The 20440-nt window shown below is 41.3% G+C and overlaps 1 protein-coding gene across 24 annotated transcripts in view; it reads right to left on the bottom strand.

Annotated features, from left to right (window-relative positions):
- itpr1b (inositol 1,4,5-trisphosphate receptor, type 1b) overlaps nt 1-20440 on the bottom strand; it is a 110125-nt gene that overhangs the window by 57209 nt on the left and 32476 nt on the right. For 7 of the 24 annotated variants that reach the window (XM_054785932.1, XM_054785939.1, XM_054785933.1 and 4 more), the window contains 12 exons: nt 20228-20353; nt 19906-20106; nt 18844-19095; nt 17048-17173; nt 16764-16892; nt 15088-15105; nt 14681-14707; nt 12014-12134; nt 11690-11874; nt 9771-9919; nt 8196-8307; nt 4736-4771 (listed from right to left, as the gene is read on the bottom strand). In XM_054785932.1, the coding sequence (XP_054641907.1) occupies nt 4736-4771; nt 8196-8307; nt 9771-9919; nt 11690-11874; nt 12014-12134; nt 14681-14707; nt 15088-15105; nt 16764-16892; nt 17048-17173; nt 18844-19095; nt 19906-20106; nt 20228-20353 (1482 nt within the window). The remainder of the gene's footprint in view (nt 1-4735; nt 4772-8195; nt 8308-9770; nt 9920-11689; nt 11875-12013; nt 12135-14680; nt 14708-15087; nt 15106-16763; nt 16893-17047; nt 17174-18843; nt 19096-19905; nt 20107-20227; nt 20354-20440) is intronic. The other 17 variants (XM_054785940.1, XM_054785941.1, XM_054785945.1 and 14 more) reach the window with 6 other exon arrangements.

The following is a 20440-nucleotide window of genomic DNA, read 5'->3' as shown; positions in this document are numbered from 1 at the left end:
ACACTTAAGAGGATGCTTGTTAATGGACGGAAGGCAGCAGATACAATTTGTTCATCGGTCTGTGTGCATTCTATGAACAAATAAAACACCCACACATACAGTATTTAATTAAAATGATTAAAATATTCCCTGGCCTTAATCTGTCTATAGTGTCCCAACTCTAAAAGAACCACTATCCATGAGAGTTACCAACGTGCGGATGTTTTGTTTGGGTTCGGTTCAGTTGTAGTTTGTTAGGCACGCTGTTTAGCCATAAAATAACAGAGACAGTGTCCAAAAAACACAATATTTTCAGCAATCATTTTAGTCAAAAACTGAATCGTACGAAAACCACCGTTCCTGTGTTTCAGTATCGATTGCCATCGCCACCCCTCTATCCATCTAAGCCCTTTTATTCTGTTTGGGGTCATAGAAAAGCTGGACCCTAACCAGTTGACATTGGGTTAGGGTAGAGTCGCACCGTGGACTAATCACATGACTACCACATGGAGACAGATAACCAGTCACACTCACACCCAATCAAGCAAAGGGAGAACAGTAAACTGCAAACAGAAACAGGCTGGGGCAGAGATCAAACATACAACCAGCGCCATTGCTAACCAGTCACCTGTTGTGTTGTTGCCACAATTTTATCAAGTCACACAGTCCGCCTTCAGTAAGACTAGGCCATTTTCTTAAAGAGATAGTTGGTATTTTATTTGACATGAAGATGCACTGTAGACCATCAACTGTGACTTACCCCGCACTTGGTCCCGTGAGCCCAGTTCTGGTCGGATTTCGGTGATGAGGAACGTAGTTCCAGTTAGTTATTGGGGTGAAAAAGTAATACATTTCCATGACAAAAATGCCTTCTCTAAAAAAATCAGACTTAACAAATCACTTGGCTTTACGTTCTCTGACGTCGTATTAATGCGCACTGTCGGCTGTCCATTGTTGTGCACGTGATGAAAATGGCTGCGACCCTCGTATCTTCCGCTGTGGAACACATACGTGAACAAGATGGCTGCGGCGGCGCGGCGGGTGCATTTTCATGGCATACACAACAACAGACAGCTGATGGCATTAATACGACGCCAGAGAAAGTAAAGCCGAGAGATTTGCGAGGTCTGATTTTTTTTAGAAGGCATTTTTGTCAGGCAAATGTTGTTTTGAGAAGCCAAACACTTCACTTAAGTAACCCCGATAACTAACCGGAACTATGTTTCTCATCACCGAAATCCAACCAGAACTGGGTTGGCGGCACCAAGTGGGGGGTAGGTCACCCTTGATGTACTACACTGCTGATGGGGATGTCATACAACTTCATGTCAAAAATACCAACTATCTCTTTAAGTGGCAAATGCTTGGGGGACTGAGCCGGAAGTGGAAGCATCGTGTTATTTGATGGACCGGTAAATTGAGAGCTTTGCCTTTCGGCTCAGCTCCCTCTTCACAACGGACCGATGCAGAGTCGGCATCACTGCAGACGCCGCAGCAATCCGCCTGTCGATCTCGTGTTCCATCCTTCCCCCGCTCGTGAACAAGACCCATAGGTATTTCAACTCAGTGCTTAAACTGCACAAAATATGTACCTGAAGCACAGAAGGGTCAAAATGCGTGCCATGTACGACAAATGCGGGCATGTTGGCAGGTCTGCTGTTGCCAAGCAGTGCCTCTGCCTATATAAACATGCCACAAAAGTTACAGAAAATATTCTGGTCAGATATTATTGGCTTTGGGCTACTTAACTATACGTTAAGTGTGACACTTGGCCTTGGCGTCACAATAGAAGGTGATCTTAAACTTAATAAACTAAACAGAAACGCCGTTCTAAAATCCTGTTTTTATCATCGTCGTCTTTTATCTAAAATGAAATCATTTTTATCTTTGTGACACATCGAACAAGTCATGCACGCTTTTATTTCGTCCCGCCTGGACGACTGTTATTGCACTTTACTCTGGAATAAGCCACAAATCACTCTCTCGCAGTCGGTCCCGAACTCTGCAGCACGGCTTTTAACACGGACCAAAGAGAGGCAGCACATCACCCCAATTCTAGCCTGTTCGTCTTAGAACAGATTTTAAGATTTTGTTTGTTTTTAAGGCGTCGAACGGGTCGGCACCTCAATACATCTCAGACCCCATCCAAATGTACACTCCGGCGCGCTCATTGAGGTCCGAAGGCCAGCCCCAACCGGTGCCCAAGACGAAACTTCTTCGGCGTCGGCCACGAGCTGTGGAACGCTCTCCCCCCTCATGTAAAAACGGCCCCCACAACTGAATGCTTTAAGTCTCGTCTTCAAATCCACCTTCATTCTTCTTCAGTTGTGTGGTCCTCTGTGTCTTTTACTCTTTTCTTTTCATTTTCATTTTTCCTAGTTTTTATTCTTATTTTTACCTATTTCTTTTATTTATTGCCTGCATTGTTTCACTTGTTAAAAAAAATATTTGAATGTTTTAAATGTCTTATTATTTCTAGCATTACTAGTCTGTGCTGCACTTTGGAAACAGTGTTTATCAAATGTGCTGCATAAATAAAGTGGGTTGGATTAGACACCGATTTCTACAAAAGATTCTGAAATACAACAAGAGAAAAACACGCCCTCCAAACTATACACAGCGGCCGCTGCAGGCTCGGTCTCACATTAGTCAGTGATGACATGTGAGATGGGGTGTAGTCACACCCAGCATCCCTGTGACACCCACTCATAACAACAACCAGAAAGAGGAAACTTGTTGTATCCACTTCCTTATGGCCACGGGTCATGACCACACATATTTTTGCAACATCCATGTATGACACGCACGCCACCCCACGCTGTCTTGACCCGATGATACGAGTCTGTTGGGTGGTGAATCCCCGGCTAAATATATATACACCCACACCTGTCATGAAAGCTTGGCATATGTGGACATAAGTATTGGGACTGGCCACAGACAGGAATTGAAAAGAATGGTTGCATGACAGACATCCTTGTGTCGGGGCAATTTTGCGGCCATTCAACTCGAAAGGGGTTTTGCGGCCGGGATTTTTCTGCTGTTTATATTGGCCTACGGCACATTCCAAAAATATAATTTAACAAGAAAACAGCAAAAATGGAAACGCAGTAGTGATTCTATAAGAATAAAATCAAAATGCAACGAGAAAAAAGTCTTCATTTTGCAAGAATAAACCCGTAATATGATGACGAAACATAACATCATTTTAGTAGCGTAAAGTTGAAATATTAAAGGAAAAAGTTTGTTGTTGTTTCATAAGTCGTATAAGAAGCAAAATAAAATAATAACATTTTGGAAAATTAGGTTGGGGAAAAGGTCAAAACATAAAAAACATTTTTAAAAAGGGTAAAAAAAGAGCAAAGACGTCCATATTACTAACTTCCTCATATTAGTTCATATTAATAATATGCTTTTTCACCTATATCACAAACCTGAGCATATCTACATGTGTTGGTATACAAAATATCAAAGGGGCCCTGAAGTTTGGACACCCTTGATCTAGAGGAACAGCTATAAAGGTGTTTGATGAGGTTGAGTTCGCAGCTCTCTAGTTCTTACACACCAAACTCCTCCCCCCATGCCATTATGGACCTTGTTTTGTGCACTGGGGCCTTTCCTAAACGGTTCCTACAAAGTTGGGAGCAAAGAAGGTTTATGAGGTTTTACAAGGAACCGAGGGGTGCGCTGACATCTCTGGTCATATACTGAAAAGGGGTATGCAAATTAAGTACAGTTGACCTAAGCACATGGAGGGACAGCAGAAATAAGGAGCTGTGCAAGGTAGCAATATGCTAGACTTCAACATGACAATTAGGAACCAGTAGTTTAAATACACCAGGCACATACAACACATGGGGCAACACCACAGCGGCGTAGGGGTCCTATATGTTTTTAATATGTCAACTCATTCAATACCAAAGACGTATTTAGACGTTTTTATAAACCCGAACGGTCCCAAAGACGTATCTCTAAGTTTTTGTTGCGTGAGAGGCCAAAAGAGGTGATGACAGTAAATTGGTATTTTAATGTAAAACAACCCTTTTGTGTTGTTTATGTTGGTGTAGTTGTTTAGATATTTCAGCTGTCACAAAAGCAAAAACAAATGTGTCAAAGTGAAAGTTATGCTTGAAATGTATCTTTCCACAAAAAACTGATTTTCTCCTTGTTTTAGTCAGGGAATGATATTTTCCTGAAACTTACCTATGTTCTACTGCTGATTACTAAAGAACGGAAAACGGTAGAAACTAACTTTTTCTTCTGATCAAAGACGAATCGTTCTTTTGGTGGGTTCCATGTTTATACAGTATAGCCATAGAACACAATATTCTGTGTGCCTTGAAAAATCTGTCAAAACCGTGTAAAATGGCCGGTACTGAAGGGGTTGTCTTTTGAAAAAGGGCTGGTATTGAATGAGTTCATGCCAGACACACAACTGAGCACACCTGTATGATTGATCACAAGTAGTGCCCACAATGCAAACTGCAAAAAATGCATTGTTTGTTTCACATGGACTGAAATTGAAACATCACTCGAACACTGGCAATGTGAGCCAGCACAAGCACCAGCACCATCGTAATCATGACACCTTGCACCATGTAAACGCCTGGAGTATTTAAAGTATGTCAGCTGGGATGGGATGGACTAAGCTGCGGACAAGGATCACAAAAAGAGTTTCCAGTAAGCATGTGTACACTGTTGGTGGGAGCAGGAGTGAAATGTGGACTAGTAAAAATACAAAAGTAAAAAAAAGATCAACCTCAGCCACATCCATTTCATCATCAAAGGCAATCAGCTGGAAAAGAAAAGTATGGGGGAAGAGTTAGTACAGCTCCATTAGTGCGTGAAGCCCACACACGCTCACAAACACGTGCATGTACACACATACACACACACACATACACACACCTGGAAAGATAAGGGATCGAAAAAGTAAAACCTGTAACCATATTAACAATTCACGCTTGTGACAATGTATCATCATTATTATTTGTGATTTACATACGGTGGTGTGAAAAGTGTTTACCCCCCTTCCTGATTTTTTTTTTGTCACACTTAAATGGTTCAGATCATCGAACAAATTTAAATATTAGTCAATGACAACACAACTGAACACAAAATACAGTTTTTAAGTTAAACTTTTATTATTAAGGGAGAAAAAAAATCCAAAGCTACATGGCCCTGTGTGAAAAAGTGAATTTTGGCCCACTCATCTTTGCAGAATTGTTGTCATTCAGCCACATTGGAGGCTTTTCCTTGTTAAGGTCATGCCACAGCATCTCAATAGGATTCAGGTCAGGACTTGGACTAGACCACTCCAAAGTCTTCATCCATTCAGAGGTGGACTTGCTGGTGTGTTTTGGATCATTGTCCTGCTGCAGAACCCAAGTTGCTTTCAGCTTGAGGTCACCAACATTCTCCTTCAGCACAATTCATGCTTCTATTGATCACAGCAAGTCTTCCAGGTCCTGAAGACCATCACACTACCACCACCATATTTTACTGTTGCTATGATGAAATGCGGCGTTACTTTTACGCCAGATGTAATGGGACACACACCTTCCAAAAAGAGTATTTCCCCAAAGGTCTTGTTTGGTCATGTTTTCTAGCAAAATTGAGACGAGCCTTCATGTTGTTTTTGTTCATTGGAACTCTGCCATGCAGGCCGTTTTTGCCCAGTGTCTTTCTTTTGGTGGAGTCATGAACACTGACCTTAACTGAGGAAAGTGAGGCCTGCAGTTCTTTGGATGTTGTTGTGGGGTCTTTTGTGACCTCTCGGATGAGTCGTCGCTGCGCTCTTGGGGTCATTTTGGTTGGCAGGCCATTCCTGGGAAGGTTCACCACTGTTGTTGGCCATGTTTTGGCCATTTGTGGATAATGACTCTCACTGTGGTTTGCTGGAGTCCCAACACTCATAGATCTCAGTTAATGTCAGTTATGTTTTAACAGGGTGGGCAATCACTTTTTCACACAGGGCCATCGCAGTTTGGATTTTTTTTCTCCCTAAATAATAAAAGGTTTTATTTAAAAAGTGCATTTTGTGTTCAGTTGTGTTGTCATTGACTAATATTTCAATTTGTTTGATGATCTGAAACATTTAAGTGGGACAAACATGCAAAAAATAAGAAATCAGGAAGGGGGCAAACAGTGTATATATATATACAGTATATATATATTTTTTTTACTGTTTCTTGACAAGCAATAAGTGCAACAATGTTATTTGTATGAAACAGCAGACATCAGTAAACTGCAGAAACAATCCATACATACATTAACCAAACAAATGTTCCTTGTCAACATGAATATTAAGAACATACTGCCTATTTTGGGTACTTTTTGTCCCTTTCAAACATTATAAAAATGACCTGTCAAGGCCGTCCAAACAAACACACAACAGCACTAATAATAAAAATAATAATAATAATAATAATAATAATAATTATAATAATAATATAATCCAAAGAGAGAATAACATAACAATAATATTAAACTGTATTAATAAATTAACTGAGTGTGGATTTCTTTTTATGCTTGTTTAAAAATTTTTAATACAGTTGTTACATTGGTTTTGAGAAGTTGTCAAAACGTTCTTTGGCTGTGCATACGACGTAAAACGTAAATATTGAAGAGTAAATCATCAAACTAGACAGTAAAATGCTGTCATACCGAGCTTTCCTCCAATCATTGTCTTCTTCTTCTTCCTCTTCTTTTCTTTTGGCCTTTCCTTTCAGGGGTCGCCACAGCGAATCAATTGCCTCCATCTAAGCCTGTCTTCTGCATCCTCTTCTCTCACACCAACTACCTTCATGTCCTCTTTCACTACATCCATAAACCTCCTCTTTGGTCTTCCTCTAGGCCTCCTGCCTGGCATCCTCCCATCACTGTCATCACTGGTTTCAAATCTCTGCTGCACACTAATGGAGTTTCAAATACTGCGCTTTGGAATTAATTGTTGTTATTCTTTTTTTGCCCATCAATATTTACTGGTACCAATATCATTTGGGTTTTTTTGTGCTTCGATTGTGACCTTTCAAACATTCCGCTTTAAAGTGTTGAAAATGAATACCTTATTAGCTCCCTTTATTTACTGTCGTGGTTGTGTTCGTTTTAATTTAAAACAGAAAAAAGACAAGAGCAGCATGGTAATTAAATTCGAGATTATATCTTGCATATGAATGCAGCCAAAAAAAACATACTGTTAGTGGAGCACACATGCTATTAATAGTGTTAATAAAGCTTCACTTATTGCGTGTTACCATTTGTTATTATTGGAAAAAACATCTTGAATATGTCATGATGCATGATAAACAGTACAAATGGATGATTAAGAACTCTACTTTCTGTGTTCTGCACACACTTCAGAGGCAAGCAAAGACGTAAGGGCCTTGAAACACACACTATATCAACAAAAGTATTAAGTGATGTGATCATTGCACCTACCAAGAAGTGAAAATGGAAGTCCAGCTTCACTAGCTTTACTGTCATATAAGTGTGATGCAAGTTCTTTTACACCAAACTAGGGCTGGGCGATATATGGATATGTTTAAAATATAAGCACAATATCAAAAACAAGCATGTCAATCATATCGATATAGACTGGATTTGATGCGGAGGTCTCATGTTTCAAGATGGCGCCTCCTGAGTGGCAGCTACAGGTATATCATATACATCATATATTCAACCTAAATATATCGGGCTATATTGTATGGCTGCGCAAGTGTACGTTGGTAAAACCTCACTCCCTCTGCCTTAAGAGCTGCACTGAACGCGCGGTCGACAGTCGGGGCTTTTGGCCGAGCGGTCAGCGTTCTCATCTCCCATTACGAAGGTCCTGTGTTCAAGCTCCGGAGCCGGCAGTGTGACGCAGGCGGGTTACATGACTTTTGGTCCATATCGCCCAGCCCTACACCAAACCAATCCTAGCATGCTCCTGCTTTACGCACTGGAGTCCAGTTATTGGACCAGAAAATATTCCCCAAAAGTTGAAGCATAGAATTATGCGAAATGTCTTGGTAGATTCAGGTGGAAACAGGAGGTCGAGTCCATCTCCTGATTGATTAATTAATGAAGTGTATCTGGAAACGTTTGTCTATAGAGTACGTAGTAGTACTACGTAGCACGTCAGGGTACCTTGAGACGCTGGTGAAAACTGGATGTAGATGAACATCATATTTGCTGTTGGTCGTGATTATGAGTAACTGGAAAAAGGAGGTGGGTACCTTCTCCCCGTAGCCGCGGTCTTTTGTCATCATCTCCCTGAGTGTCTGCAGTACTTTGATGCACAGGCGCTCCTCGTTCTCCTCCAGTAACTGCTTGGTGTGTTTAATTAGTCTGACATTGAGGATAAAGACAGAAACAGACTTAACACAGAGTCTCCAGCCAGGTATTATTCAATTACTAAACTACTACATTCAGCAGAAAATGACACTTATTATAATAAAACTTATTGTGGGGATTTTTTTCCAAAATTATTGGAGAGATTTGGTGGATGGACACAAGCCATATCGCCAGGAAAATAATAAGTTCAAGAAATTTAAAGTACCGTCATTTCCAGAATATAAGCCGCTACTTCACACGCTTTGAACCCTGCGGCCTACACAACGATGCAGCTAATTTATGGCTAAGAGAACTACAGTTCCCATTATGCTTAGAGTGCCGAAACACAAAGTGGTGCATTTAGAAGCTAATATCATATGGTTTTAAGTCTTATGCCGTGATAGTGTTTTGATCTGACAAATCTTAAATAAGTTTGGTCTCAACGTGATGGTCCTTTGCGTGGCTGGTTTGTCGACAAAACTAAGAAAGATTCTCTCCAAACATGGCATACTAATCCACGAACACTCTCAGACAAAAGCTGATTCACCCCGAGGACAAAATCCCGAGAAGCAAACGTAGCAACGTTGTTTATGCAGTGCAGTGTAGTGAGGAGTGCAATGACCCCTACATTGGAAAGACCAAGCAACCCCTTTACAAATGCATGCCATAACGTAGGAGAGCGGTTTCTTTGGACCCAGAGTCAGCAGTTCATTTGCATCTCAAGAAAGACGGGACACTCCTTTAAGGACAACAATGTCCAAATTCTGGATAAAGAGAACCGCTTGTTTGAAAGAGTTGTGAAAGAAAACATCTGTGACGAACTTGGTAGGCTTTCTATAAACAGAGGAGAAGGTTTGACTCTTCAGCTACCGTCTGTTTAAAACAATGTCCTGGCATCTCTTCCACAAAGACTGTACAACCACCAGGCAGGCGAAAGACTATTGTTCTGCAGGACGATCGTTCACCAGGAAACAACACCCTTAATGTGACCACCCCCAGGGGACACACCAACCAGAGACATAAACAGGAGACTCCGTACTTCAAAATGAACAACTTAAAAAGCCTTTTGGATTCAAGTGTCATGTCTTCAACTTTTGCGGAATGCTACAGGATGTAAACAAATGCAATAAACCTAAGTTGGTTATGAGCTGTCAGAGACATACGCCAGGCCCAGACTCTTCTGTGCTTTACTGTATATATAAATATATAGAGATTTACAGTATATAAATATATAGAGAGTTGACACACTTTACAAAGGCATTGTAATCCCTACAACAGCATGGGCTCCACGTGCCCCGCTAGTTTGTCTGTAATCCAGTCTGAGCTCTTCTCAGGCATAACACCGTAGCAGAATGTGTGCATGAGTGCGCATCATGCGAGAACTGGTTCATGGGTTAAAAGCAAATCAGTTTAAAAACGGCAAGTGTTCTTGCTAACTACACGCTAACTTTCCCAAAAAAAACAGTTTTCAGACCTACTTTGATATGAAGCCTCCGCTTTCACATTTCTTGCGAGCTTCTGTGTTCTCAGGAAAAAGCAACTCAGGACGATGCAGGACATCCACAAGCACCGACAGCTCAGCTTGGACCAGCGGCCGTAGGCGGTCCTCCAGCGCCGAGACAATGTCCTACACAGCAAAGTGCATACAGTAACACAAACAAATACATCGGTTTTTATACGTCCAGGCTTTTGTGTAATTCTGTTTTTGATGAAAATTATTGCAAAAATATCTCTCGGGTTTCATACGGTCAAACGGTGCGCCTAAAAAAACAGTCTGCAGAATCGAGTGAAAAATGTATTCGGTTTTCGCCTGACATTTCGTAACAGATTAATTACGAAAACCACGGCTCCGCTTTAAATTGTTCAAGACACTAATCTCAGTAAACAGTCGACCGTCACTCTTTCTTACACCATTGGATGGGATGTTACAAGAGCATGGATGATTTTCTGAAACTCTCAAATGGTACCGGTTGTTCTACTAACCTGCAAACTACTACTTAGATATGAATGATTAGTATTTCACATTAACATTTTCAAGGTTTACAGGTAATCAAAAGTAATTCAACAGGTAATTCGAAATGCCAATAAAGATAATGACACATAATTCCTCAATAGTTGTGTACATAACCTGAGTACTGGTAATATGTCACTCAAAATAGCTACGTAGCATTCATTAGGACACACACTTCATGTATTACATCCAGTTAGCATTTGCTATCAAACATTACCCATTAACAAGAATTGAAAATGACAATGTAGCCGAAGTGAAGGCAACATATTAAAAAAGTTGCAGCAATGGGAACATTTTCCATTTCATCATGAAATAATAGTTTAAGAAGCGGACGTGTAGAAAACACTCATTTCGGTATTGGAGTTCATGACACCAAGCAAAGCCATCAAACAATACACTTTTTTTCTGCATAAGTAGCCTCTACAAGTGAACACATAACTTCTGTTATGGATATAAGCATCTTACCGCTTAGTTAGTTTATCTGTAATCAGAATAATAAAGATGAAAGTTGCATCTCCGTGTGTAGCGTCAAACGCTGCGGGGGAGCAAGAGCGAATCAGGAGGCGAGCTTAATGTCAGCTGACATCTACAGTGATGTTTACGCAGCCGACCCAAAACTACCGTGGCGATCTACCGGTAGCTCGCGATTGAAGTAGTGGTCAAACTAATGCCATAACTAAAGTCATAACTATGCTACTTTGCTCATAAACAATTGGTAGAGATGCTATGATATGTAATTATATATACTGAATGAGTATTACACGGAGCCATGTCATTAATTCATGTTCTATTCTGTTCTATGTATTTTGCTCAACGTCACGATGAGCTGACCCCAGGTGGGGTACACACTGGACTGGTCACTAGTCGAGAGTTTTCTTGCTCGCAAACGTTTACGTCAACGTGTGCAGTGTTGAAATTTAACATCAGGTACATGTAAATGTACACAAACTCTCCTACTACACTAAGATGTGTGCGACCAAGGACCCGTAGTGTGGATTTTAATTTGTCAGCAATACGCACACATTTTAGCCAAACATTTGAACTTCAGATGACCTGAACTTGGGAGGTGGGAGACGTCCAGCTTGCACAGTCACTCTACAAGACATTGAGACGCAACAGTTTCCCAGAATGTGAATGTGTAGTGAGTATTTCTGCAGTATTTTGTCTGCTGCACTGCATTTTGTCACTTCCCATTTATCTTCCATAAAGCAACATACAACCGACATGTGCCTGACATAAAGTACAACAAATACTTACAGCGACCCTTCCAGGGTACTGGAATGAAATGCTGAAATCTACATGAATATTGTCAATATTGAGATGAGCTGAAAAAAGAACCAGTTTTTCTGCTGATATTAACTTATTGAAGAGACAATCCAGCCCCACCTGGAGTCTTTCAATGATGTTTCTATAGTCTTTGGACGATGTCATCCCGGAATCTCGCCTGGAAGTGTTCTTCGCCGATAGTTTCCAGTTAAGGAGGCTCTTCTGGACAACATTATTGGACTTCACAAACAAGTTGTTCACTTGACTGTCCAGGTCCACTGGGATTGCGATGGCTCTGCTCTTAGCTGGGTAGAGAAATGTGTGCACTTAAAGACACTTGATTCATTAACTTTGCGTTATTTTAACAAATGCTGCATTGCACATTTTTTCAGATCAAAAAGCGGTAAGCTTATGGATCGGTGGTTCAGAGGCCGACAACCTTACCAACATCTGAGAGTACTTTAATGCAAGCCTCCACTGAGGCCTTCTGCACAGGGTTAAGCCAGTTACAGTGGTAGACTCGGAAGACCCCCTGAAGCAGTTGAACAAATACGGGCTGACGAGTCTGAAAAACAGAAAATAAAACATAGTAATAGTGATTAATCCGAATTGTAAAGGAACGGAGGAGGTGATAACGTTACAATAGGAGCATTATAACAATCACATTCCCTGGTTAGGATGGACTGATAAATGCTTTTGTATTCACACTATCAATGTGAGGATTCTAATACCTACAGCCATGTGAAAACAATTAGCACACCCTATTCAATATTCAGTTATTTCATGACAACTAGAAGCATAGAAGTCATTGATCTTCTTTCAAATGATCTCATATAAACCGAAATCATTATCTGACCAGCTCGTTAGCGTAATCAATTGCGCCGATCATGGTTGCAAAAGCGGATGTTGCTGCAAAATGCTGTTGTTGCAGAGTAAATGTGATATATCGACTGTTAATGCCACGCAACAGAGCACACATTATGCACTTCACGTGGTAAAATTGAACAAATTACAGTATTTGGGCGTTTTACAGCGATTACATTCATTCCCTCAGAATAATCACATACTGTAGTACTAATGATAATCACATAGTAAGCAATTTATTGCCAACAAGCATTAAAGTGAAATAGGCTGTTCATTAGCTGATCAAAAGTTTAAGGCCACAGCCTTTAAAAGATAAAATCTTGCCAGAAATGTGGATTCAATGTCATTTTCTGTCAGGTATTCACACTGTCATGATCTCTTGATGGCAAAGGCCAAGAAGCTTTCTCTCTTTGAACGCGGTGGAATTGTTGAGCTGCATAAGCAAGGCCTCTCGCAGCGCGCCATTGAAGATGGACGCGTAAGACCGCCATTTTGGAAGAAATAAGTCAAGTGGCAGACCCAAAGACACTTCACCGGCCCTGAGCCCGAGGATCCGATTGGCAGTACATCAAGACACGGGGTGATCCTTGGCCCAAATGAAGGTTGTTACTGGTGCCGAGTGCAGTCCAATAACCATCAGTCGGCATCTCTGAAAGAAGGATTTTAAGTACGAGAGCACCAAACATGGGACATCGAAAGGTGGAAGAGATGATGACAAAAAAATGCAACCTTGACGGTCCTGATGGCTTCCAACGTTATTGGCATTACAAAGAGATCCCACCTGAGATGTTTTCCACACGACACTGTGGAAAGGGCGCCATCATGATCTGAGGTGCTTTTTCCTTCAACGGAACAATGGAGTGTCAGGTTGTGCGGGGGCGTCAAACGGCGCTGGCAATGTGGAGATGTTGCAGGGGGCATCCCTCATGACTGAAGGCCCTCGTCTGTGTGGTAACGACTGGCTTTTTCAACAGGACAACGCTACAGTTCGCAATGCTCGCATGACAAAGGACTTCTTCCAGAGAAATAAGCTCACTCTTTTGGACCATCCTGCATGTTCCCCTGATCTACATCCAACTGAGAACATTTGGGAATGGATGGCAAGGGAAGTTTACAAAAATTGACATCCGTTGGGCATGCCATCTTCACCACCCGGAGCAACATTCCCACTAGCCTCCTGGAAACACCGGCTTCAAGCATCCCTTAACCAATATTTCAGGTGATTAACAAGAATGCCTCAGCTACTCATTACTGAGTCCTTTTTGAAAATTGTGTTTCCATTTTAGGGCGGGGTTTTTACTTTTTAGCTATGGACAAAAACAATCGATCAGCTGATGAGCCTATTTCAGTTTAATGGTTGTTTGCAATAACTTGCTTACTCAAATAATTTTTGGTCTCACTCTCCTTTCTTCTTTTTGCATTTTGAAGCTCTACCTGGAACCTTCTTAAGATCCAACAGTGAAAACAGTAAATTCTTGCAACTTCTCAACTGGTCTTAAAATGTTGATGAGGAGCATATATTTATATATACTGGAAACAGTGTTGTTACTCTATCGCGGTGCATCGTTCGCCGACTCGCTGTTTCGTGTTATTTTTAAGTGCAATTGTAGTGCTTTTTTACAGCGTCTGTACGTGTATTGTGTTCTGCGTCCTTAATTGGCTAAGGGACAACCCGCCCCTTGTGGAGGAGGACGAGGATATAGCAACAACATGTTTCAACAAAGATAATAAAAACGCTTCAGCGAAGGCACCGGGACGAAGAGGCACGGTCAGAGGAGCGAAATACTTGTGAGTGGCTTAATAATTTATTGCGTCCGACCTCGTAGGTTGATCATTAAAATTCAAACAAAGGTTTGAACTTAGAGGGTTTAAACAAGTGAAAAATGTGAGAAAATGTTCATGCCTGTCTGATAAAACTGCATAAGTGTACTGTATGGTGAGGGCTTTTACAGCCTTAAATCCTTTGGGAACCTATCCCCCGCGATAAATGAGGGACCGCTGTACACCATGTATACTTTGATCTCTAATAATAATGAAATGAAGATCAAATGTCAGTGTGTTTAGTTATGTTGAAAAACAGGAGGTGTCCACATGTTTTCATATGACTGCACAGTGGAAGGCTCTACAGATTTTGGTAAGCCAGCTGCGTGGACCCGTCTGCACACCACTGTTCAAACAGTACACCTGATTGCTACATCGTGAAAGAGCCATCTATCAGCTGGTCTCAGCCTAGGGGATAATAAATACCTCAGTTATCTTTCCAAGAATGGCGGCCTGAAAAAAAGAGGGTGGTGATATAATCGATAAATCTCACCAGAAAATGATTATGTAAAAGAACAAATAATCTAATCAATTTCTACCAGGGTTAAAATGGACGTGGTACAGGGATTTAAGTGGGAAATGAAATTGCAAGTGACAACAGACCATACAGTTTCTAACTATTTGGCCTGGACATCACGACACCAAGGACTTGACCGTTTTGTGTCATTGCATCATCACTTCCAGCTAAACCTTGTGCAACACACCCACAGATTTGGGAACAACAAAGTCAGTGTGCTGACTTGACACGAGAAACCCACTGAGTGAAGATACAGTAATCCTTTGGTCTGAATCTCTACAACTGAACACGTACGAGAGGAACCATCATTACTTACATACACACTGCACGCCGTCTATGCAGAGGGAGGAAAGTATATCTCATCTTTGAGCTCAATCAAATGAGATCCTGAGCAAGAATTGCCAAAAAAAATCTGCCTTTACAACAATAACAATAGTCAGTTAATTGAACTGACTGGTTTCTAAAATCTTGACACGCTCGTGAAGCATGGAAAGCAACCAAATTATTAGGTATAGCTCTCAGTTTGACTACTGCTAACTACACTACGCGTCACACCACGCTGTCAATAAAACCAGCGTAAAGCAGAAGTGTTGACAGTTCTCACCAGAATGCATAGGTGTCCGTAATGTTGGAACTGGTCAGTGTATATATAGGGAAACCTCGGTTTTCGTACACCCTGGTTTTCATAGGATTCAGCAAAGATTAGCACCAAAAACATACCATGGTTTACGTACACTGTCACGGTTATCGTACGGAAATCTTTTAATCATCTTTATTACACGTGTAACACCATGTCTGTCTCCTTTCTTCCTGTCTGAGCAGGATGTATCAAGCGCTGTGCTCTCTGCACTGTTCATCTAATGAGGAGTTCAAGCGCACTGCGTAACACTGAGTGTTACAATAGGATTTTAGACACTAGAGACTTAGCAGCTGCTTTTTTTATTGAGCATGACTGCAAAATAACACAACATGCAGCCGAGGAAAGTTGCAAGTTGTAGCATACTGCGGTGGGGTTGCAAAGTCACAACAATGATGTGTTGTGCTGTAAAGCGCTGTCTTGCGCGTGCACGTAATCGAATCTCTTGATGTAAACAAAGTTGTGTGAGCACACAGTCGTTGTCTGTCCCTTATTGGATAAAAGACGACTGGCAGCACTTTAATAAATAACGTGAGGAACAGGAATAAGCTCAGGAACAGGAACTCTCTTGCCGTCCTCCCTCACCGCTCATCGATCTTCGCCAACAAGAGTCTTCGGTAAAGGTAAAAGTCATGTTAAATGTTCATTACCCCATTTATAATAACAATGGATTTCATTTTGATAGCGCTTTTCAAAGCACCCAAAGCACTTCACGACGAAGTGAAGCCATTATTCATTCAATCCCCAGTCACACACTGGTGGTGGTAATGTACATCTGTAGCCACAGCTGCCCTGGGGTAGTCTGACGGAAACGTGGCTGCCAATTTGCACCTCTCCGACCACCACCAGTACACCAATGTGGGCAGCACTTGAGGCAAGGTGGGTGAAGTGTCTCGCCCAGGGACACGACGACGGTGACTGGGGTGGGGGGAGCGAGGATCGAAGCACCAACCTTCCCGTTTCTGGACGATCCGCTCTACCTCCTGCGGCCACTGCCGCCCTGATTAATTTGTCATTTATATGCATTTTGCTTTGTTTTCTGCATGTAAAACTATATGATTTATATTAAAAGTGGTTTGTGTTAACATTTTTGGGTGTCTGGGATGGATTCATTTGATTTGAATCGCGTCCTGTGGGGATAAAAATTCTGTTTTTGCACGATTTGGTTTTGGAATGAATTAGTAACAAAAACTGAGGTTCCACTGTACTGTATATGCACTTGAAGATAATTATAGAACTCCCTTGTAATCCATAAAGTGCATCATTTACAGACTTTGCACAGCATGCTGTCCATAAGGTGTGCTAAATAACACTGTTTGCACAAGTGTTATTAACGCTACAACCGTACAAATTACCTGCAGGCTTGTGCTTTGATCAGAGAAAGGAGAGCTGAAGAAACATGTGACGATGCTCATGACTGTCTCGGTTACATAACACTCCAGCATGGTATCTGCATGCTTCCTGTCGCTGGTGTTGTTGCACACCTAGGCATTGAGAAAACTTGTGTTGTGTCATTCCTCTCCTTCATGGGTCACCTTTGCGTAATCACTCAAACGCACACATAAAGCATAGCAAAATGTCATTTACACTTGAGTAGTCTTTGTTTTTTGAAGATATCCAGGCGTCTGACTTTGCTTACCCGACAAATGTCCACCAGGAAGTTTTCAAAGAGCTTCCACATGTGGTTGGATGTGTAAATCTCCTTCATTTCCACTTCAGTGTCAACATAACAGTGGTTCAGGAAGTTGATATAGGCAATCTTCACCTGGAAGACGTGAAAATCTCATTTATTAGAGAGGGTGAGTTCATTTTTTGGGGCCATATTTGTCTGTGTACACCAGTTTATTACTGCGATTTTTGGTAAAAAAAAAAAAACACACGCTACCGGTCAAAAGTTTTAGAACAGCCCAATGTTTCCAGTTATTTATTAAAATTCAATGGCTTGAAATGATACAAAGGTAAGTGGTGAATCGCCAGAGGTTAAAAAAAAGGTAAGGTTACCCAAAACGTAAAAAAAATAATGTGTATTTCCGAATGATACTATTTCAGGGACCACAAAATGGGTCAACAATGTAAAGCTGTTGTGCAGAAAGGGAGGTTGATCAAGCCTTGGCACTCGGTGCAAATCATTTCTACAGGAGTACTTACTACCTCCTCTGTCCGCACAAAAACGGTGCTCGGAACACACGGAACACTCAGTGCATTGTACTGGAGAAAGCCATTTGTTGCTTCAACAATGGCAAGAAAAAGGGAATTAACAATGGAAGAGAGACAGACCATCTTAACACTTCAAAATGTTGCTTTTTCCTCCAGAGAAATTGCAGTGTTTGAAAACCTTTGACTGGTAGTGTATATATATATATTTTTTTTTTTGCAGAGAAAAACTTGTCAGTCACTTATAATGATGTAATAATACGAGTCAAATGTATAACATAAGTACCATTGTTTAAAAAGCCCACAATTTTTACACGTCCATGTTTTTACACTTCACTAACAATGTTTTTCATCAAGCGCTGAGATTTCACAATTTGCAGGAGAGCTTGGAGGGGCAGGGTTCCCTAATAAATGAATAAAAAAATTAATTATTGCTGTTTTGCGGTTGAATACAGACTATTATTAGTCCAAAAATATGCATATACTAGCAAATTTGACATCTTTTTCTTAAATTAAAAATGGGCATTCAGAAAACGCCTTTAAGGACGTGTTACTGTATGTAGTATTCTACACTGGTCACTAGGTGTCAGTAATGTTACTGTAGCAACGGGTGTATTGTGTAGTTGCTGTTTAGAGTATGGGCTTTCTGAAAGCTGGATTAGAGCTAGCTTTGAGGAGCTAAGTCTGTGAAAGAATGGAACGCGGACGTGTCGAACTACTCGTGCTGTGTTTTCAGCATCTGCCTGTAAGACATCCCCTGTCCCCTGTGTCTATTTCAAATAAAAAGGCTGACTAATTGACAGCCTTCCCGACACTGTGTTTAGGTCTAATATTATTATTATTGTTATTATGTTTACTATATTGCGTAATACGAGTGCAAAGGTGTGTTATTGCATGTCTAGAATGCTCTGATAATGATTAACAAAACGTATTTGGAAGGTCATCAACAGGTTTTCTATAAAAATATTACATTTAGGAAAAAGGAATGCTAATGATTGATGAGATATTTTCCATTGTAACCTGCATGCATGTTCAAATACAATTAAACCAAACCAATACTTCACTTATCACGGTCAGGTAAGGAACCAATTAACCGCGCTAAACGAGGGATTACTGTATGCAGTATATAAAATATAACGCAGTTTCAATTCTATTAATTTCCAAGATCTGATGGCATCACACACAAAGGCTAGTACGAATCTCTTACTTTGAATATTTCATTGTATATCTGAGCAATTTTCCCCACTAAATGAATTCCAAATCCCCCAAACATGCCCTCACCTCAGGAATACAGTCTTCATGTGTGACGACCCGCACAATGTCATCCAGCGGCAACAGCGAGTTACATTTGATCTCCGTGTAGACATTCTTGCCCTCCGTGCAGACCGCCAACAGTTCCACCAGGTGGATGTGGTACATTAAAGCGCTGTTTTCATCCATGCGTTCCCGCTCCGAGCGCATCATTTGGATTAATGTTTGGAAGGACGCACGATCGTTGTAGAAGACAAGGACGTCCTCTCCTGAGCTCACAAGCTGAGTGGGTGAGAGCCACAGCAGACAGATGACCTCTTATGTAGGGATGTCCCGATCCACATTTTTTTCCATCCGATTTTTTTAATAGTCTTGACGATCCGATCCGCTTCCGGTACTTTTTTTTTTTTTTTTAATAATAAGCATTCAAAGCATGAATTTGTGGAATTGAATATGGTTATGAAAATAGCTTTCCAAAGCATTAAAAATAATGCGACCAAATTATTGCTGAATTTACTTTTTTGTTACACAGCATCCATCCACCCGTTTGCTATGCCGCTTATCCTAATTAGGGTGGCGGGGGTATGCTGGAGCCGAGCCCAACTGACTTCGGGCGAGAGGCGGGGTACACCCTGATCTGGTCGCCAGCCAATCGCAGGGTACTTATACTGTTAGGAGCAACTAGGGGTTCAGTATCTTGCCCGAGGACACTTCGGAGGATCGAACCCACAACCCTCAGGTTGGGAGACGACCACCACCTGAGCCATGCCGCACGCTGGTGTTGCGTTTTCTTCTTCTTGCGGCTGGCAGGAGTCCAGTCGATCGGCAGACGAACCCAATCCTGAAGATCGGATCGGGACATCCCTACTTTTACATGCCCTGCACCCCCAGAAAACTTTTAATGTCAGTGTTACACCCCCTTAAAAAGTAATAGCTCATTTAAAAATACATGATGTACTGCAGTGCATTTGCCAGTGAATAATATATAGTGTTTCATGATTATGGTATGCTTAGTGGACTAATATCAGGATTACAATTAGCCTAAATACTAAACATGATTTATGCGTTGTGTAAAAACAAAAAAAGCCAAACCTCGGCCATGACAATGTCCTGGCACTTTTTGATGAACTTATTCTCGGCCTTCACGATGGTCTGCAGGAACTTAAGGTACTGGACGTGTCGACCATGTGACTCCGCACAGTGGACAAAGTGTTGAACCACACGCTCGTTAATTTCACTGCAGAGTTGGAAGTTATTCATGAAAACGTGCTGCATGGTGACCGCTTCTAGAATCTGAGAGAGCAGAAAACTGGTTAAAGGAAAAGAAAAGCGCAATAGAATCAAAAATAGCATAGGTAGATTGTATGTGGTGTTTATAATTGAGTTTAAACCCCGATTTAGAGCTGATACTCACCCCAGTGTTGAGAAAGAGGTTGATATGCTTGTGGAGAAGAGCTTGGTTCTGCTGGTTTCCCGCACAGAAGTTCTGCAGAAACTCATGAGCTAGTTTCATGATCTCCTGCATTCGGACATCTTCGCCCTGTTGTGGAAAACACACAACTTCCCACACTCACATCCCCTCGTATGCATGCAGGTGATACGACATTAAATCACAGAGGCACTGAAG

The sequence above is a fragment of the Dunckerocampus dactyliophorus genome, chromosome 8 (assembly GCF_027744805.1).
Source record: "Dunckerocampus dactyliophorus isolate RoL2022-P2 chromosome 8, RoL_Ddac_1.1, whole genome shotgun sequence".
Lineage (NCBI taxonomy): Eukaryota > Metazoa > Chordata > Actinopteri > Syngnathiformes > Syngnathidae > Dunckerocampus > Dunckerocampus dactyliophorus.
The sequence above is the reverse complement of the archived record's forward strand: the minus strand, read 5'-3'. Positions and strand labels throughout refer to the sequence as shown.